Raw genomic sequence first — 21,128 nt, 5'->3', positions numbered from 1 at the left:
TTTAATTTGATTTTATTCTTTCAAGAGAACTATGAATATGTCTTGATTACCCTCTTTCAAACTATTTTCACAATACCAGTAGCAGTCATTTTGCAGACCAGTGAAAAAGAAATAATAAGAATTCAGTACATATTTATTTTAATCTTGCTTTTATTATTTTATAATAATAACTCAGGGTGGCAAACATATCCAACAAAACCTCCTCCTATTTTCCCCACAAGAACAGCCCTGTGAGGTAAGTTGGACTGAGGTATGCAGCTGCCTTGCATGGCTAAGGCAGGACTAGAACTCACAGTCTCCTGGTTTCTAGCCTGGAACTTTAACCACTAGACCAAACTGGTTCTCCATTGCGCTAATATGGGAGAAGAGAATTATCTAAACTAAATTGAACTGAACTGAACTAAACCTGCAAAGAAAACGTGTTTCTGCAGGGCAACAAAGATGCTAACCCTATTTTGCTGATTTAACCATTAATTTTATATTTTCCATCTCATTTAATTAATTAAAATATGATTATATATTTTATCTAGAACTTTATGACATTGAAATAATCCCCCCCTTTTTTGTCTTTTTCATACTCTTTGTTTTCTTTATTGAAAAGTCTTACTGAAAGAAACCTCCAATTCTGAAATTTTGTGGAAAATCATGTCATATTCTTTTATGAGCATATTCATTACTACAGAAACTACTAATTCTGAACAGATTAACATACAAGACTGGACATTTATACTTATTTTTGCTTTGCTTTTCTATCCCAAATTTGTAATACATTTTTTTTTAGGTTGAGAGATTCCCATTTTCCTATCCTTGCATTATCCATTCTGGCCAGCAGGCGGTGCAGCATCTCCGTATACATGGTATTCTGCATTTGTCAAATGGAATTGAATAATTTCTTCCAGTCATCATTGAGGTTTTAAAGGACACTTGCGGGATTATGGGACTGATATTGTCAAATCAGAGGGAAACACAATCATCTGACTGCAGGGATTCTGTAACTGCTACAATTTCAAAGGCTGGCCGCTCGTCTCCTTTTTTAGTACCCTTTTAAATTTGAACAAGTGATTGGTAAGTGAGTGCTACCTTAATGGAGATAAGCATGCATTTAATCTCTTCTTCTCAAACATGCATATTTAAAAGAATACATTTTAAATTTCTGTGTACCTAGAATAGAGATCCGGAAATACATTTACAGGAATCATGCTGAATATATGAAGAAGAAGCAAGCTTTTGTGGCTGAGGAAACATACTTGGTATGTATGGAAAACAGGAGAACAATGACAAAAAGAAGACAACCGCATGGCTAAAATAGACTTTATATTGATTAAAATTTTCAACTAAGGGTATTAAGAAATATGTTTTGTGGGATGTAGATGGGTGAAAAAAAGAAGATTACTTTGGATTGATATTGTCTGAGATACGATTACAAACCGGGGAAAAAAATTGGATATTTCAGAAATAATGTTAGTTGAAGTTCTGTGACATTTAGAAACGGAAATTTTACACCAGATATATTTAGATTAACATTTTCAGTTAGCTCCAAAATTTAGCTCATCAAACTGAGTATGGATTTTTTTTTTTTACTTCAACCAATCTTAGATGGTAATTGTGAACTTGAAATGGGAATTGGGAGGAACAAGAAAGACAAGAGCAGCGGTGAAATCCTCTGAAGTCTGCTACCGGTTCTGTAAGTCTGCCCTCACAGCACTAAAAAAGGAACATTTTGAAACCTTTCAAATCTGCAAATGTAAGTAGAACAGCGAAGGGGGGAGGAATCCGCTGTGCCATGCAATTTAGATTAGCTAGAAAGCAGGAAATCTGACAATTCTAGCTAATATAAATTGTGCGTCACATCTGATCGTTTCCGAGCTGATCATTGGAAATACCAGTTTGCCCGAACCGGTAGCATTTTTTACTACTGATTCGCCCAAACCAGTCCAAACCAGTAGCATTTCACCCCTGGACAAGAGGAGGAGGAAGGGGAAGAGCTTAAATTGTTGACTTGTAACTTGATTAACATCTCCCTTTCCCCCTTCCTCAGCCACTTCAATACTGCTTCCACTTCTTTCCTCTTCCACCAAGGATCCTCTGTTTGTGAACCCAAGAGAAACATCCATCCCTATGATTCAGCTCCTTCTGAAGAAGCAGCCGGAGCTAGTCCAAGAATGCAATGAGTCACTTCAAGGTGGTGAGCCAATTCTGACAAGTTTCACCTCATTATTGGAATCCCAACTGCAAGATGAGGCTGAAGGTTTTCTGAAAAACACATCCATCATTACCAAACCATTTTCTTTAAAGACATTTTGCTAAGCACTGGTAATTTACCACTGGGAATATGGGAGGTGCAAGCACCTTTGCACTGTTGGAGAAAGAATGGGAGCTACTGTGAGCATTAGGAAATTCTCAGGCTCAGAAGGCTGAGAATGAGGTTAAAGAATATTGCAAGGTTGAAGGGGGGGGAATCTTTTTCTCAGATGGTATACATCTTAAGGGTTGAAAAAATCTGAAGTCTATAACTTCTTCTGCTTTAGTTCTCTTTTTTGTCCACGGATATCCCAAAGGATAAGTTACACATGAATTTTTCTATCCTAAAAACTATGAAAAAAGCCAATCCTTTATTATACCACCATTAAGTAATAACAACAGAATGACATACTTGCCAGCATCAACATTTTGATTTGCTGGTAATGATAAAAACTAGGGCAGCATGCTCTCTATTGGTAAAGAAAGACATAATACTTTCACTATATCTCTCCCTCCTTTCTTTGATAGACCCTTGATGAATTGCCCATTCTTTTTCATTACATGTATCTTTGTTCTAACAGCTATCCTAACATAATAAGCAAAATGGAGGGAAATAGCAATAGCACTTAGACTTATGTACCATTTCACAGTGCTTTTACAGCCCTCTCTAAGCTGTTTACAGAGTCAACATATTGCCCCCAACAATCTGGGTCCTCATTTTACCCACCTCGGAAGGATGGAAAGCTGAGTCAACCTTGAACTTGGTGAGATTCGATCTGCCAAACTGCTGGCAGCCGGTGATCAGCGGAAGTAGCCTGCAGTACTGCACTCTAACCACTGTACCACCGCGGCTCTCTGGGGTGATGAAATGGGGAATGCCATCCTTGGCATTTCTAGACTCAACATAACCATGGAACTGCTTGCTCACATCCATTGTATTTCCATGTGAAATCCACTCTGGAATTGCTTTGAGTGCAAAACTAAAGCAGTACATAGTGGGCATAGCTGTCATATCTTAACTACACTATAAGAAACTCCTTTATCTCCTGTGGAAAAGAGATGAAATATGAAATCAAGAAATCAGAAAGATTCCAAAAGTGTGGACTTTGGTTTTCCTAGCTCTCTCTCTGTACCTTTTTTCATCCTTTTTCAAATAGTCAATAAAATTCAAATGCCACAACTGATTTTCGTCAGTTACCTAAAGTCTTTCAGTTACAGAACATGGGATAAACTATGCAGTTCCCAATTCTGTTTGAACAGCAGCAGAAGAAATTTGTGGTGACTTAGGAAATCAAAGCCCCTTATCTCATCCTCAATGAAGCTCACCTTCAAATAGAATATATGTAGCTCAGGGTGGAATTGTGGAGTCATTTGTGCTCTCCAAGCTTGGTTATTTGCTATAGATTTTTCAATATGCTATTACTGATGATATTATCTAGTTGGGTAATGAAACATCTGCAAGCAAACAACCAAACTCAGAGAGTACTAAGGATTCTAAAAGTCTTCTTTCCTTTATACTCTCAGCAAACTATTTCATTGTGGCCCACGCAAAAAGGAAGGCATCCCTTTCTAAGATTTCAAATGCATCTGTTTTCTCCAATACATTCATTGTCTTAATTTGCATGGTTGCTAATGGCTTGTTCTTACCTCTTGTATAATCTTTCCAGAAATTAATTAATTTAACTTTTTATCTTGGATTTTCTACATCCCCTTTTCACAGACTACAGATCCAAACTTTCACTGTTGTAGGTCTAACCACCAATTTATCACTCTCTCCCACAACATGCTTTTGCAAGATCCAAACTGATTTCTTTGGAACATGCAAAAGAACATCAGGTTTTCTGGGATCTCTGCCCATTTCAGTACTATAGCCTCAGGTGTCCTATAAACTTAATTGCTGAGAACAGAATCCAGATGTTGAACAGGCTGTAGTCAAAACAAGTCTTTTGGCAAGATGCAAGAGCAGGCTAGAAGGAGGATTTTCATCTTCAGATTTTTACTTTAGAACTTGGACCATATCACTGTCCAGACAGATGCTGTAGAAACAGTTTAATGATTGGGTAGATGTATGGGGGTGGGATTTGGCTCAGAAAGGGTGGCCTTAAAAGCCTTTATATTGTTAACAGTTCTACTGGTCTCTCAATTGTCCATATTTGGAGAGCAGACTTTCATTTTATTTATTTTTTTAAAAGCAGGATAATTGCTATCACCTTTGGCAACTTTTCCCTGAACCTTACAATACTTGTTCCCATCTGCCAGAAACTTCCAACTGGATGTGTCTTCTCTGATCGTTCTTAAATGTTTTCTACATTTTGTCTTAAATTGTCTGGTCCCTATAGTTTTGAATATTACAAATCCTTTGTTGGATTTGTTATCTAGGCCTGGGAAATGGATAAAGCAGGAACATGGCTTAGATAAACCATTCTTCCAGTTCTGCCAATACACTTTATTTATTTTTTTTAATTGAGGCAGGGAAATTAGCCTGGAATTCTGCTATAACCTCTATAGCCTCCTTCATTTTTTCTTTCCTGCTGGGCTGCTGAAGAGTAGCAGTCAGCTAGAAGAGATGGGGTTTATTTCTGGTATGTTCCCAAAGCAATTTTTGATTTGGGACATTGAAATGGCAGATAGGACCCATGACAAGTGATATTGATGTTGGTGAAACAAACCAACATCAGGTTTCCTGGAAGAGCAGAGATGTTGGTGGCTACAATAACTGTGGTGATTAGTAGGATAGGGCATTGGCAATTATCTAGTTCTGTTGGATCTCAGTAATGCAGGGCCTGAGAAATTGGTATCTTTATTGAGAGTTGTGTTCTCTGAGGAATAATTTGGTGCAGGCTGCATGCTAAAGGTAGGCAAACAGAATAATGAAATACATTAATAATTGGGAATTCAGTCTACATCAAGATTCAAGTGGCCTCTAGGGTAGAAGAATGGGAAAAGCCACCAGTTGCCCTGGATCTCAAACACGACGTATTTTCATCTCACTTCTCTTGAGGGAATAGTAGAAGCCTTTCCACTGGTACCAGTTAATGCCATTGGCATAAGACAGATGTGGTCCACCAAGGTAGAAGCCATTGAGGTTGGAAAAATGGCAGCTCTTGAACCACCAGGCACCTGATGACAGACCTGCACAGTTCTGCACATAGAGATCTTGGTCACGGTCAAATGTGGAGAACTTCTGGCCACTGTGATATGACAATGAATCACCTGGTGGAAACATCAAGTGAAATAATGGTAAAAAATGAGACTTCATGAAGCTGGTAAGAATAAGGAGTAGTGTCCTTGCTTGTATATTTGAGAGTAGATCCATTGGAGCCCAAGTATACTGGACATGGATTGCTGGCACTGGAATGTTTTCATGCACATCTCATAATTTATGTTTCAAGATTGGACGGAACATGCTGTAAAAATCTTTTAAATGACTTCTAATTTCCCCATAATATACTCTGATCCCATATAACAAGATACAGAGTAAAACATCTGTCTTAGGGAAAGAAAAATTTCTGGCTGCTATAAACATCTTGTTAAGTCACATATGGGTTTATGTTAGTATTTGGACACCTCTGGCTCAGAAGGGTTTTGGAAATTATAGACCCAATTGATCAGAAGGACAGCAAACTGAGAATTACTATCTATATATTAGGCTGAGGACAAATACCATCTTAGTATTCATGATAATACACAGATCCAAATTGATCCTACCTAAATGTCTGATTACCAAGTTTGAAACGACCATGCTTTCCATCTTTTAAAAAAAGACAGCTGCAAATGTGTCACAACTATCATATTGTAAATAGGGTTTCCTACCCTCATTTTGAGATTCAGTCTTACTCCATTTGGTACTCAAATGGGATTGAGGACCTGTTGTCTCTTACCTGCCCCTCCATCAGTAAACCCAGATACATGGAGCGTGTAGCCATCCTCTTCTGCACTGATTGCATTTGGGGAAAGGGAGAAGTCAGCATATTTGGCAAAGGCGGTATTATTATCAAAGTCATCCAGCTCCACACGAAGCTCATACTTCTGCTTCAGGGTGAGAAGGTGGATATTTTGCAGACCTAGACCAGGTGGGAATAGAAAATCATTTGTGGGCACATCGTTATGGTGCCTTGGGAAGAAGTCCAAAGCACCTCCATTTATTTTCCTACCCTTTGGGGATGACCCCCATTCTCTTAACAAAAAAGTACTGGCCAGACAGAAAAGCAAGACAATTCTTGGCTGTGCTTGCTGGCCTAGACTCATAATAAACAGAGCAATTGCACTTCATGATGTAGTTTTCTGGCCCAGGTTTCAGCTGCTTAGGGGAGAAACCCAAACATTTTACATTCCAAACGTTTCTGGCAAAAGGAGATGTCTGGATCAAGAGATGCATAAAATTATGAGACTGGGAAGAAGCCAGTGAGGGAAAGGGTGGGAAAAATCAAGGGCTTTTGGCAGAGGCTCCTCAGAGAGGAGGAGGAAAAGGAGAAAGAAAAAAAGGAGGAGAAGAAGAAGAAGAAATTTTCTTTATCCGTTCATACTTACCCAGCCAATATTCACCATCTGCTTTGCCAAAGCCAAACTTGTAGTCATTCCATCCCCGAAAGAAACTGATTGACCCATTGAAGCGTTTCTGGAAAACCTGCAAAGTATAAGAGTTTTGAGGAAAGACAATTGTTAAATTAACATCAATTTGTCAACAGTTACCCTGAAGCTTCATTCCTGTCAACACCATGGAAAGGAAATAATCAAGGACATTATACATTATGCTAAAACATGGTTAATTGTATAAGCCAAAATGATTCATACACTATGCTAAGCCTTACTCTTAACAGCCTTGGTTTAAGCATACACACAATTCGTCCCCTTCCGATTTTAAATGCATATTTGCTTGTTTGACTTCTAGTCCTTATATCCACTTTTCCATGCTGGACACTATCTCACTTCTACATTGACTAACAAGACAAGAAAAAGTATTGAATTGGTTATATCTGTAGAAGGATGGTGTTCTTTTGTGATTTTTCTGGCCTACATCCATAAACAGGAAGACACTACACAAAATGTGTGTTCCTGGTTAATCCTAAATGTTCTGATGTTCAAATTAAGGAGTGAAAAGTTTCACATGAGACACAGATACCTTGGCCTCATGAAAAAGAGTAATGTAGAACCTGGATTGGAAAGATCCAGAGTCGTAACACCATTTGACATTAGAGCTCAATGAATTATTTTTGCCAATTCCTCTCTTCTGGTCCAATTTATTTGGCAGGAGTCTGTGGCAATAAAATGACACACCCTTCCATATTTATTGTCTTGAACACCCAGGGGAAAAAATGCTTGCAATATAAATACTTCAAATTTCTTAAAGCTTTATATAGAGCAATATCAGCACCATAAATGATACTGAAAGTACAACTAGAGAACAGGCCAAGATCAAAGAAATGGAAGTTTTAAGAACTTCCACCAAACAAGCATGGAACAGCCACTACTAATCTAACCCAGTTCTAGGATCTCTTTTGCTTCCATAGGATACACTTTCCCATATTGGATCCATCCCAGGGATTTCATTACCGTCCACTTTCCATCATCAGTGGTCATGTCACAGTACACGGGGACAGGGACACTGGGTCCTGCTGGAAAGATGAGGTACACGCCATCTGTTTCTGAACCTTGATCATATATGTCCTCACAGTCAAGTGGAAAGGAATCTTCTCCACAGGGTTGAGATTGCTGAGCTGTCCCAGTTTGAAGAAAAACATATTACTTTAAATTTAAATAACCAATCAAGCATATGACATTACTTTGGCTTCTGATTGACCATTTTGCTTTAAAGCAGAGCTGTCCAAGTCAATAATTATAAATCTGTTGCTGTTATTATTTTACAAATATCATGATTCTTTTGTTCAAAATCACCTTCTCTTTGGACGAAGTGACATTTCTGAGAATAGCTTAAAAAGCTAAGAAATAAATAAAAATACTACATTTTGTTAATCGAAATTTTGATTTTTTTCTTCAAACTTCATATTAAAATTTATATATATTTCAGTAAATATTTGTCCAAATTTAGACACATTTTTGACATTCACCCAATGCAAATAGATTTTATAATTTTCATTACTGATTTTTTTGGGGAGGATATTACTTTAATAAATATATGCATTTCAATGCAGTCTTTGCTGTCACATATAGTATATGTATATTGATTTTGGAGATTTGGGGGCAACTGAAATTTTGGACATGTTAACTTTAAATGTGCAATGCAGGTTTGTTATATAAAATTAGATTGTTTTGTCATTCAGAAATGATCTGAATGAATTTGTATGTGATCTGCTTGAGATTTGTTCAGGGGAAGTTAATGATTACTTTTAGATAGCTTGAATCTATAAAGTTTCTGAATTGTAGGCATCCAGATTTTCCAGATCTTTCCAAACAAAGATTGTATGATATGCTCCAAACCTACCTAAATACTTCCCAAACCGTTAGTCTGAATTTCTCATGCTAATCATACAGTGATTAAGTCACTGAAGACCCTGACCAGGTGAGTTTCAATGTCACCCCATTTCTCCAGGCACCTGCATAAGGGATAACAATTTTCCTTTCTGGATAAATTTTTAGATGTATACTTATTTCTCTTTATTCCTCTGAAACAGGTGTTTATAGGTTGTGGGGATTGTGCATATGTGCCTGTAACTAAAAGACACCAAGCATGAAAAGCTCTCAACATTCATATAAGCACCTTCTAGCCAAGAGACCTATTAAGGAATTGTTTTAGTTATTATCTCTGTCAAAAGCCACTCTTGAGAGAGCAGCTAGGGATAGCAAGCAATGATCTTTAAATTGTAGTAACTGCCATTAACTAAGGCTTTTCTAGACATTCTTCCATACATGGGAAGCTATTTGTTCAGCCTTCCACTACAATTTAAACAATATATGTGGAGGAAAAAAGATATCAGCTAACAGATAGAAAATCGTTAAAGAGACATCCAATCTAGAACTAAGGAGAAATTTCCTGACAGTGAGAACAAATAATTGATGGAATGGCTTACCTCTGGAAGTTGTGGATGCTCCATCACTGAAGATTTTCAAGAAGAGATTGGACAGCCATTTGTCCAGAATGATACAGGGTCTCCTGCTTAAGCAGGGTGTAGGACAGTCACTAGAGACTTCCAAGATCCCCATTATTCTATGTTCTATGAAATATTCTGCCTATTATAGTAGGATCATCTGACATTACTTGAGACTCACAAACATATAGTAATTTCATCCTCTAACAATAACATTACTAACAGAATGGTTATTGGGAAAGAAGAAAACAGTGGACAGCAATATCCTAAAAGAGCAGGCTGGTCAGTTGTAACCCTATAATATTTTGTTACAAAGGAAAGAGTGTGATAAAATGCCACAAAGGCTAGATGTTATTGACTTCATTCAAATTATATTCTTCTTCCAATGGTATATATGGGATAAGATACTCTGATTTATTATCCCAATACATTACTGATGATGTGAGTTTGGATAGTAATGACAGAAATTTTCAGTGCATCTTCTGTGCTAATAGCTCATAGCTCAAGGCTGACACTCTCCATTGCCAAGGAGGCCAAGCAAAAAAGATTCTGCCTACTGAATGGTCAGATAAGAGACAGCATAGCCTACAGTTCCATAATAGGAAGTGTAAGAGGCTGACGAGGGATCCTTCCTAAGTTATCAGGCTGTAATGGAGATGGCAAGAGAATTGTACTTGCAGATTTCTGTTAATATAGCTTTACACTAAAGTAGAAGTAGCTTATCCTGTCTTGTTTCCTCTCTGGTCCACTTGGTAAGGTTGACCCCATTACACCAGAGATGGGATTTTTCCATTCTTGCAGATTAAATCACCTGAGCAATCAGATCGATGTTTATGGTCCCTTCACTATCTGAGGTATGAAGGCAATAATAGCAAGAAAGCTTTTTCTACCATAGGATAGATGCTCCAGTGTCCTCTTCAAGCAGGCCACTGACTCCATAATTAGTGCCCACTCAGTGGTCAGAAACAGGATTTTCTAAAAGACTTTCAGATAAATGCAAACACATAGCTTAAATCTCTTCATCTTTTGTTTTTTTTTTCCAAAATTTTTTCCAAACCCAAGATAGATTTGTGTGTTTCTTTTGAAATAATTATTCAGTTGATGAATTAACATTGTTCTGCAGTATTGATTAGGAATCTTCCAGATATAAAGATAGGATATTTATATTGTAACATATAAAGTAAACTGTGCAAAGGATTAATATGGAAGTAAGGGGACAGGACAATCACAGCTCAGTCAATTAATATTTGTATTGCATGGAAGAAAGGTCCTGTTGGAACATTTCAACATTTCTCCAGTTAATAGGCAGCATATGATCAGCCAAGTCTCCCCTTGGAAACCTGGAACACAGTTTTTAAAGTAGCCATTTCTGGACTAGATGGACAACAGACCTGACACTTCTTGTGTATTTCAAGATTCTATATACTGCATTGTAAAAATAAAGAAACATACCATCCAAGAAACATTATTGTGGTATATATCTGTGGTGGTGCAGTGGTTAGATTGCAGTGTTGCAGGATAATTCTGCTGATTGTCAGCAGTTTGATTCACACCAGCTGACTCAGCCTTCCATCCTCCCGAGGTCAGTAAAATGAGGATCCAGATTGTTGGAGAAAATATGCTGACTCTGTAAACCACTTAGAGAGGGCTGTAAAGCACTATGCAGTGGTATATAAGTCTAAGTGCTCTTGCTATTTTGGATATTCCAGAACACTGTCTTTAACTATGGTGAGATGATCTTATGATTAAAAAGTAAACAATGCTATAATATAAGCCAGGTTGGGCTAGTTGCAAGCCACAAATGACCTCCCAACATGAGACTTTCTGGCTAACTGGAAGCAGTATATTTTTCTGTCCAATTTGATTGCAAACAGCTGTTCAGAAGCTGAAAAGATAATTTAAATGCTTGTTTGTGTCTTTTGTGCTTGCTTGAACATGGACTATGTTTTGATGTTCTTCATTTATTGTTAAATGGCTCAGTCTGCTCGGCAACCTAATGCTGGCCCAGATTTTTTTTAGAAAAAAAAATATGTATGCAAAGGGCAGCTCTGGCAGTGAAAGTTTATCTGTCTAGAAATGTTTTAACAAATGGACTTGGCTGATCTCAGAAGCCATGTAGGGTCAGTCCTGATTAGTATTTGGATCGGGAGGATTATGAAATGCCATGTCTGTTAGCTAGATTAGGAAATAAAAGAAACCACAAAAAACAGCAAACTTCCATAATGCTGCCAAAAAGCTTCACAGTCAGAATCACCAAGAATTAAGCTTGACTTGAGCATTTCTTTAGTTTTTAGCACAAATGATCTACTTAATAGTAGAGGAAGGTGCTTTATACTGAGTTTTACCAATGACATTAATATACTTGAGACAGTGTAAATGGCCATAGTTTTAAGACTCTTAGTTGAACCTATAAACTTTAGAAAATAAACTTGGTTGTTGTACAGCTGATATACAACCATAAGAGCCGTGTTAGTTAGAATGCAGTACTGCAGGCTACTTCTGCTGACTCCCAGCTGCCAGCAGTTTGGCAATTTGAGTCTCACTGAATCAATGTTCAACAGCCTTCCATCCTTCTGAGGTTGGTAAAATGAGGACCCAGATTGTTGGGGGCAATATGCTGAACTCTGTTAAACCACTTACAGAGGACTGTAAAGCACTGTGAAGTGGTATATAAGTCTAAATGCTACTGCTATTGCTAAAGGAATGTATAATGGCTGGGGGTTCCATGACAGACAATACATAAACTTAACATGCACTCCTAGTTCAGTCACTAAATGGCAGGAAAGAGATAGAAACGTTTCTATATTGTTGATGCTGTCTAGGAGTCATCAGTATTTTTTCAACCCATATCCAATAAGGAATGGAACAACTTGCCATGGCCAACTCACCATGGCCAACTCACTACGGGACAGCTCACCATGGGACAACGTGCTGCAGGACAATTTAACAATTCTATTTAATTATTTAAAATAAATTAAAAATGATTTTTATTTTTGTCATTCACATTTTATTCTATCCCTCCTTTTGCATCCTTGTTAATTATTCTATTCCACAAGTCTCATGGCAAGTTGGCCATGGCAAGTTGGCAGTGGCGAGTTGACGTGGTGAGTTGGCCTTGGCAAGGTGGACATGATGAATTATCATAGACCCCATCCAAGTACTGGTACAATTTTCTGGCAATACTGCACTCCCAGGAGAGCTCCTGAGCTGCTGCCCTTTCTCCTTGACATAAACTTGTGAATGCAAAGCCCAAGCATTGGAACACATGAAATCCTGAAGTCTTCAACTGATGAGTCACATTAGAATGGAGATCCAGTTTGGTATAGTGGTTAAAGCATCAGGTTAAAATCCAGGAGATCATGAGTTCTAGCCTGCCTTAGGGACAAAACCAGTAAGGTGACCTTGGGCCAATCATTTTCTCTTAGCCTTAGGAAGTAAAACATTTCTGAAACCTTGCCAAGAGAACTCATGGAAGTTTCTAGTCAGTCACTAATATAGATTGTCTTGAAGGCACAAAAAATAAGTTAATGTATGAAGAGGCATTTGTCTATATTGACAAGCAGATTTTCATGTTTCCCCAAAAATAAGACATCCCCTGATAATAAGCCCAATTGGGCTTTTGAATGCATGTGCTAAAATAAGCTTCCCCCTGGAAAATAAGGCCTCCCCAAAAATATTTAAACACAGAGCTGGAAATCAGGTAAGGCGGCAAAATAATGTGCTCCAAAATAATAAGACCTCCCCAAAAATAAGGCCAAGCACTTATTTTGGGGTTCAAAAAAATATAAGACAGGGTCTTATTTTCGGGAAAACATGGTAGATAAGAATTCTTTCTTGTCCAATCTTAAAGATGACTAAAATTACTTTATCGAAAGCTGGTGTCATGCCTTCTTTCAGGTGACATAATATGGAATGAGCATTTAGAGGATGAATATGTGCCATAAATTAGTCTCAAGAACACTTACCTGAGTTGATGGCCTGTCCTTGCAATGTCGGCAGCTGAAGAAGTAAAAGTAGGAACAAAGAGATGGGCAAAAATGAGGAGGCCTGAGAAAGCTAAAAAAAAAGGGCATGACTTGTCATCCATGGTACATAGTGAGGAAAGAGGCATTTTATTATTAATAATAATATAATTATCATTGTACTATAAAGATCTGCAAATAGAAGTAGAATGAATGTGGCAAAGGAAAGCAAAGGTATTACAGATAGGAAACTTGGATGCAATTCCAAAATATCTGGAACATTACTTGAACACTATCAGCATTGACATAATCACTATCAGTTAATTGCAGAAGGCAGCTTTTCTTGGAACAAGTTCCATATTGCAACAATACCTTCATTATTACTATCCCAGGTTCTTGGGAAGGACTTGATGGATGGACAAAAATGCCAAACATAATGTAAATATCTGTCTGACTGTGTGGCCAACCTAATTATAATATAGAGTATATTCTGCCCAATTCCCAGCAACTTCTTCTGGCTTGGAAAGACACTGTCCTAATACATTTGGCATTGTCTACCAAGAAAAATAAAAATAGAAGTCTGTCATGTGTACTTAGTTTGCCCAGGTTTATTTACATTGAACTTTCCTTTTGGTCATTTTCACATTAAATATTACAATGGCAAAAGATAAAAATCAGACTTTGCTGTCTCAAATGAAAAATGTGAATGGACATTTTCTTGGCCTCAGAAGCTTGTTGAGGGCCTAACAAACTTCTTTGCTAATGATAATATGAACTCTAGTGCTCAAAATTTTATAGCAATATATGATAGGAAGAAAAAGAGAGAAATGGATTCACTGATTGAAAATAGAAAAATATTTGGAAATATATCACAACATAAACCTGGTAGTTGAAACTTGAAAAGTGGCCTACATATGTATTAGTCAAAGCAGTGCCTGTAGAAGGAGCAAAAGGAATCAGGTTAATGAAAGTGGCCTTGCCTTGGTGCAATACAAACCCTGCCCCTTTTGTAAATGTCTTGCAATTTTGCATGCTTGCTCCACAGGGAAAGATCTTACAGTATGGTGCTGGAATGCAGCTTTTGTCATTGTGAGGCAAGCAGCAAAAAACGTGGATGCTGGTGGAGAACATGATTTAGAGACATTAGCTCATGATAACTGGCCTAATGTTCAGGTCACAAGAAGCACTATTAAGATTCAGAAACTGGCAAATAGATATTTTTCAGTCTGATAGAATAGAATAGAATAGAATAGAATAGAATAGAATAGAATAGAATAGAATAGAATAGAATATTTTATTGGCCAAGTATGATTGGACACACAAGGAATTTGTCTTGGTGCATATAATCTCAGTGTACAAAAAAGAAAATGATCCAACATTAATTAATATTTGTTAGTTCCCAAAGTGGGAGAATTAGAACGAAAACTCTAAAGTTCATCTACCATTATTCATTTTCTCCTTAATTTTGATAATCTATCAACAATCCGCATGGCAGACACACGTTTAGATAGAAACTTTAGTGTACGCTGTTGTTTTTCTTGGCCTCAGAATTTTCTTTTGGCCTATGGCCTAACATCGAGGGGAAAAATGCATCACAGGAACATTTTAACTAGATTTGCCAATTTGTTGAACGTGGTCATGTCCCAGTTACTTACTTTTTAAATAAAATGTTTATATAATCTGGTTTGCTGCTGTTGTTATTACTGTCTGTTTTGTTTTAAAGCTTGTGAATTTGCATCTAGGTATATATCTGCTTTTCTGGGAATATACACTGTATCCTTACTGAATGAAGAACCAATGAGGAAGAAAGTGGAAATTAAAATGAAGAATTACATATAGTTAAACTGCATTTATACTTTTATTTGAAGCTCTGACTTATAGTGGTCAGGTAATTCTCAACTTATGACCACAATTGAACTCACAATTTATGTTGCTAAGTGAGAAATTTGTTAAGTGAGTTTTGCTCCGCTTTATGACTTTTCTTGCCATGTTTCTTAAGTGAATCGCTGAAGTTGTTAAATTAGTAACATAGTTGTTAAGTGAATCTGGTTTTCCCATTGACTGCTTGTCATAAGGTTACAAAAGGGGATCATGTGGCCTCCAGATACTGCAACTGTCATAAATGTGAGTCAATTGTCAAACATCCAAATATAGATCAAGTGACCATGGGGATGCTGCAACGATCATAGATGTGAAAAAAGGTCATAAGTCACTTTTTCAATGCCATTGTAACTTTCAATGGTCATTAAGTGAACTGTCGTAAGTTGAGGACTACCTATATAGCAGTGTTTCTCAACCTTAGCAACTTGAAGATGTGTAGACTTAGACTCTCAGAATTCCCCAGCCAATTGAAGTCCACACATTTTTAATTTGCCAAGGGTAGGTAATACTGTTGCATAGTGTTGCTCACTCTTTCATTAATGTATTTAAGATTGCAGCCAAGCTGTTAAAGAAACTATGTGGAAATCATAGCTCATCCCTAGAATACCTGCAGTGACATTTGCAAACAAGCAAAGAGCAACGTATATGAAAAATGTGAAGAAGTCCTTTCTGTTTCCACGTCATGTCCCCCAGCTAACCCTCCAAGCATTTCTTGTTTAGGGCATCACATGTTGACTAGGAAGCAAGTAGCTAACCTTGAGTTTGATACAGGAAAGCTGTCTGCAATAAACAGTATCCTACTTGAAACTGGGATGATAGTCTCCATTCCTGATGAAAATATGCAGAGGCTCATGCAAAATATGGGCCAGCAAAAGACCTGGTCTTATTTCCATTTTGGCCCCAAAATAAGCACCAGGTTTTATTTTCAGGGGATGTCTTACCCACTTACCTTAGGACCATTGCAGCCACGCCTCCTGTGCCTTGACACTTATCATGCCAGTGCCTCCGTGAGTAGAAGGAGGCTACATGATGTGTTGTGGCATTGCATGTGTGAGTGGTGGCACCAGCGCAACAAGCATTGTGGCATTCTGCCATGAGTGGTGGCACTAGTGCGACGAGTCTTGTAATGTTGTGCCATGAGCGTCAGCACGAGCTAGCATCCGCTGCAAGCAGCTGCAGAAGTCGAGCAAGTGTCTGGGCATGGGAGGCCTGGCTGCAGCGGTCCTAAGGTAAGCAGGTGCTGGGCACATGGGGTAGCTCCATCCCACCTATCCCCACCCTGGCTTGATTTTTACATCTGCACCTCGCCCCACCTCATACAACCATATGGTGGGTGGGGCTTAACTAGGGCTTATTTTTGGGGTAGGGTTTATATTAGGTGTGTGAAAATCAGGCTACGGCTTGTTTTCAGGGTAGATTGTATTTTCGGGAAAACATTTTGTGTGTGTGTGTGTGTGTGTGTGTGTGTGTATAAAAGCTGCTTGATTTCTGTATTGTAACAAATTGTTTTCCTTCATATCCAAGATAGTGGAATTACAAGGGTTAATTGATCTAATTAAGTCAGATGTGCTCCTTGCTGATCTCTAGTATGTCTCTGTTCATGTACCTTCAGATAGATAGATACATAGATACATAGATAGATAGATGAGAGAGAGAGAGATGTAATATAGATGTTGGATCTAAAGGGACTACATATAGTTATAATAATATAGAGATAGAAAGATAGAGATAGAGATGATAGAGATATCCATACTGTAATTCATACAATCATCTTGGCTCATCTTCATTTTTTAAAATAACCTGCACTTTCTCATTCTGCCCATTTCTTGTTGATCATTTTTTTCTGTGAAAATTAATATTCCCTTATCTCTTTTCACATGTAGGGAATCAGGGCAGTTTTCCTCTCCTCCTCTCCCAATAATTTTGCAAAGCATTTTGTATGAAATGGTTCACTTCATAGAATCCTATTAAGTACTCATTAAATATTGATAAGGTTTACCCTGCTCAATTAGCCCTTGTAATTCCACTATCTTGGATATGAAATGGAAACCATTTCTCTCCTTTGTTACAGAACAAATATAAATAGCTAAGCAGTCCATGGTTCAAGGTGTCTTTGTTGGAAAGCAATCCCTTAATAGTATTACAGATAGAGAAAGTAAACATCCCTTTGTTTAAAAAATCAACTTCATGATAGGGAAAACAAATGCCAGGATTTAAGAAGACAAGGACATATCAAAAGAAAAGTCTATTTCATTTAGCATTTTACTTCCCTACAATGGCCGAACAGAATTATTCAAGAATCTTTTAGCGAAATCTTTGTCGCATCTACCATACATTGTTTTGGGAGGATATCTTTATTGATGTGTTAATTTTATATCCTTCCAGCAATACAGGGCACCTCACAGAAGGATCTTCCTCCATTTAATCCACAAAGCTATAACTTGGTGTGGTAGACTGGCCCAAGAGAAAGAGACTGGCCAAAAGTTACCCAGTGAGATTTGATGGCTGAAGATAGACATGAATCTCTCAAGTCTTAATCTTAGTCAAACACCATAACCACTCCACTTTGCTGGGTCTCAGTTTACCACATTCAGCCATCATACCTAAAAGCTGGCTTTCACCATTTCTTATAACTGCAAATTCCATTCATCACATATGACATTGAAATAGAACATTACAAACATTAATTTGATTGAGAGTGAGGAGAGAATACAAAGTTCCAACTTGAAAAAAAAAATCAAACCTTATTTCACAGCCTAATTCACCTCCCCTCCAAAAATATCTGTTGCTCCAAACCTTCAGATTCTTCATTGTCTTACTGTACCTTCATGTTGTTCTGTGGTTCCTGAGCTATCACTCCTGTTGCTCTCTGTATAGGACTTTCTGTTTTCTTTTGAAGCTGCTTCTTCCAGTCTCCTTTGCAGGCCTTTAGCTATACACCTCCCACCCACACTGCTGCCTGCCCACTAACATACCCCAAGCCAAGGAACAGACATGATGTGTAAATCCTGGATTTATAGCCCAAAGAGAAGTCACAGGGTTGGGAGGGGAAGGGGGGGCAAGAATGTGTTATAGAAAAGCAAGGCAGGAAATGAAAAATTGGAGAGAAGAGGGGAAACACAGAACAAGCCAAGAGCTAGATGTTTTCCAGGACTCTTGGCATGAACATAATGCTGTTATATGCCATTCTCACGTATGTGCAAGAAGGCTCCCTCCACATCTTTCTCTGCCTCTGTGTTTGTGGGATCATATTGGGAAATGTGCTAAATTTTAACTGTAGATGGGAGAAAATATTATTCAGAGCCAGAACATTTGAGTGTATTCTGTGAAGTCCCAAAGAGGGACTTCCAGTGAAATAAAAAATGATGGCCTTGAAATTAGAATTCCTGTCTACTGTGGAAGAAGGGTGTGACCTAGTAATGGCTCAAAACCTGGGGTTCTTGCCCACAGACACATTAAATAGAGCTAGTAGAAAACTATATCAGCATAAAATGTGTTGCTCCCACTGGTGATTCACAATCTCACAGATATACAATGATAGCAAATGTTGCTTCCTTATTTTCAGAGTCCAATGGATTCACCGGATTTTGATTTCTTCAGCTTTCAGCAAATGTTATTATTAGTAGAAAAACACCCTCTCTATGTAGAAAATCACTCTCTCTATGTAGGCTGAGACGAGTGAAGGATTTTAACAGATGTCTATAGCAGTAACTTTAGTTATTTGTCAAAAACTGCACTGGATTTCCACAAGAAAAAAGTCACAAGACTTGGTATAGCATTCCTCTAGAAGAGAGGCACCAGAAACTCACATCAATACCATTGGTTATCAATTAATGTCAGAAAATCACTAAACTTGTTATACTGTGAGGAAGCAATCACCTCTTCTTTCCTCCCCCCTTCTCTCTCACTGTCTCTCATTCTCACTCTCACTCTCTCTTGCTTCAGTACTGCAGGTTATTAACTCTCAAAACTCATTCAGATCTCCAACCCAGAGTTTGTCTGGAAATATCAGCCATGTAGCAGGGTGGGGTTGAGATTGAGACAGAAAAGCGGGGCCTTGGAAAACATTGCCATGAGATTGGAAGGAAAGAGCCTAATGTGATCACAAACTAGCATAACATAATCCAGACTGTCCCCACCTATAAAACTCATCCAAGCATACCCCTAAGAGAATGGTAGTGCATGGTGCTTTTGCGTACTCTAAAGTCAATCATGATAAAGATACAAATAAAGATACTAATGCTGGTACAATTAACTGATGACTTAAAAGAGGCACCGGGGCTTCTTTGTACCCATATATGAGAGGAAACACATAGTTTTCATAGAATCCCCAGAAGAAGAAAAATACCAGCAGGAATCACTATTATGTTCTATTAAAATTGGGAAGGGGAGTATTTTGTTTCTCAAAGGACATGCATTTCAATTCCTACCTCTTAAATTAAGAATAAAAATAATAATAATGACAAAACTTACCCATTATAATACCAAATTTGGAGGATGTACTCCTTGGCACTGGGGGAGCATCACAAGTCCTTTGGATGGATTATTTACTCATTCCAAGTTAAATCATAACAAGGATTTTAATGTGGGTATCAGATTAAGAGAGCAAATAATGAAGAAACTACCGGTAATCAAACAAGAGTTGGATACTTTGTTCTCCTGGACTATGGACCTAGTTGACATCTCCAGAGAATAAGACAATAGTCCTCTTCTTCACATTAAAATCCCAAAGTGTATTTTAATTGTTGAAGCACAATGTATTTTGCAAATCAAATCCATTCAATATATTCATTAGAGTTTATTCCCAGTGAACTGCATAAGGTTGCAGTCATGCTGTTCTTGTTACTTGCTGCTTTGTGTGTTTGTGTGTGTATGTATACAGGTAGTCTTCCACTTATGACCACAGTTGAGCCCCAAATTTCTGTTGCTAAGTGAGATTTGTTAAGTACCCCATTTTACAACCTTTCTTGACGCAGTTATTAAGTGAATTACTGCAGTGGTTAAATTAGTAACATGGTTATTAAGTGAATTTGGCTTCCCCATTGACTTTGCTTCTCAGAAGGTCATAAAAAGTAATCACATGACTCCAGGATACTGCAAACATCATAAATATGAGTCAGTTACCAAGCATATGAATTTTGATCATGTGACCACGAGGATCCTGCAATGGTCATAAGCTGAAAAATGGTCATAAGTCATATTTTCCAGTATTGTTGTAACTTTGAATGGTCACTAAATAAGCCGCTTTGAGTCAAGGATTACCTGTACATACATAATGTTACCATGAGTTCCTGAACTCCATAATGTGCAATAAATTTACATTGGTTTTTTCCCCCAGTTCTTTTCTAAAAGCCCCTTTCAGGTATATGTCAGAACCTAATCTCACTGGTTTTTCTTTACAATCATTACACCCAGTAGTGGGATTCAAATTTTTTTACTACTGGTTCTGTGGGCATGACTTGGTGAGTGTGACACGGCTTGGTGGGCATGGCAGGGGAAGGATACTGTAAAATATCAATTCCCTCCCCACTCCAGGGGAAGGTTACTGCAAAATCAGGGGTGAAATGCTCCCGGTTTGGACCAGCTCGGGCGAGTAGGTAGCGATGGCGGCGGGCAGTTCAGAGAACTAGTAGCAAAAATCCCTGCCCCCACCCCCCATGCCCAGCTGAGCCGCGCGATCATCAGAGCCTTTTTTTTTCTTTTAAATGGCTCTGACAAGCCAAGCTCTGATGATCCCAGCTGAGTTGCCTGCTAATCAGGCAACTCAGCTTGGATTGTCAGTCCCATTTAAAAGAAAAAAAGTTTTTGCTTTTAAATGGCTCTGACGATCCCAGCGGAGTTGCCTGCTAACCGATAGCAAAAATCCCCCCCCCCCAGCCTCCAGCTTGCTTACCTTAGCTGCTGGTCGCAACGCCTGCCTTGCTTCACTTGCTGTAATACCTGCAATCCATTGCATCAGCAAGCAACTGAATCTCCCTACCTGCAATCAAGCTCATCG

General features: G+C 38.1%; 1 protein-coding gene across 1 annotated transcript; it reads right to left on the bottom strand.

The window, feature by feature from the left end:
• Positions 1 to 132: 132 nt before the first annotated feature.
• On the bottom strand, positions 133 to 18,390 carry MFAP4 (microfibril associated protein 4). Its single transcript, XM_034423436.3, has 6 exons — positions 17,955 to 18,390; positions 13,253 to 13,343; positions 7,795 to 7,958; positions 6,772 to 6,868; positions 6,123 to 6,305; positions 133 to 5,454 (listed from the first exon to the last, which is right to left on the bottom strand). Exons 1-6 carry the CDS (start codon positions 17,958 to 17,960, stop codon positions 5,207 to 5,209), a joined length of 789 nt encoding a protein of 262 aa, XP_034279327.1. The 5' UTR covers positions 17,961 to 18,390; the 3' UTR covers positions 133 to 5,206.
• Between the last annotated feature and the right edge of the window lie 2,738 nt (positions 18,391 to 21,128).

The sequence above is a fragment of the Pantherophis guttatus genome, chromosome 4 (assembly GCF_059756535.1).
Source record: "Pantherophis guttatus breed Tessera chromosome 4, ASM5975653v1, whole genome shotgun sequence".
In the NCBI taxonomy this organism is placed as follows: Eukaryota; Metazoa; Chordata; class Lepidosauria; order Squamata; family Colubridae; genus Pantherophis; species Pantherophis guttatus.
Note: the sequence above shows the minus strand (reverse complement) of the source record. Positions and strands in the feature narration are given on the sequence as shown.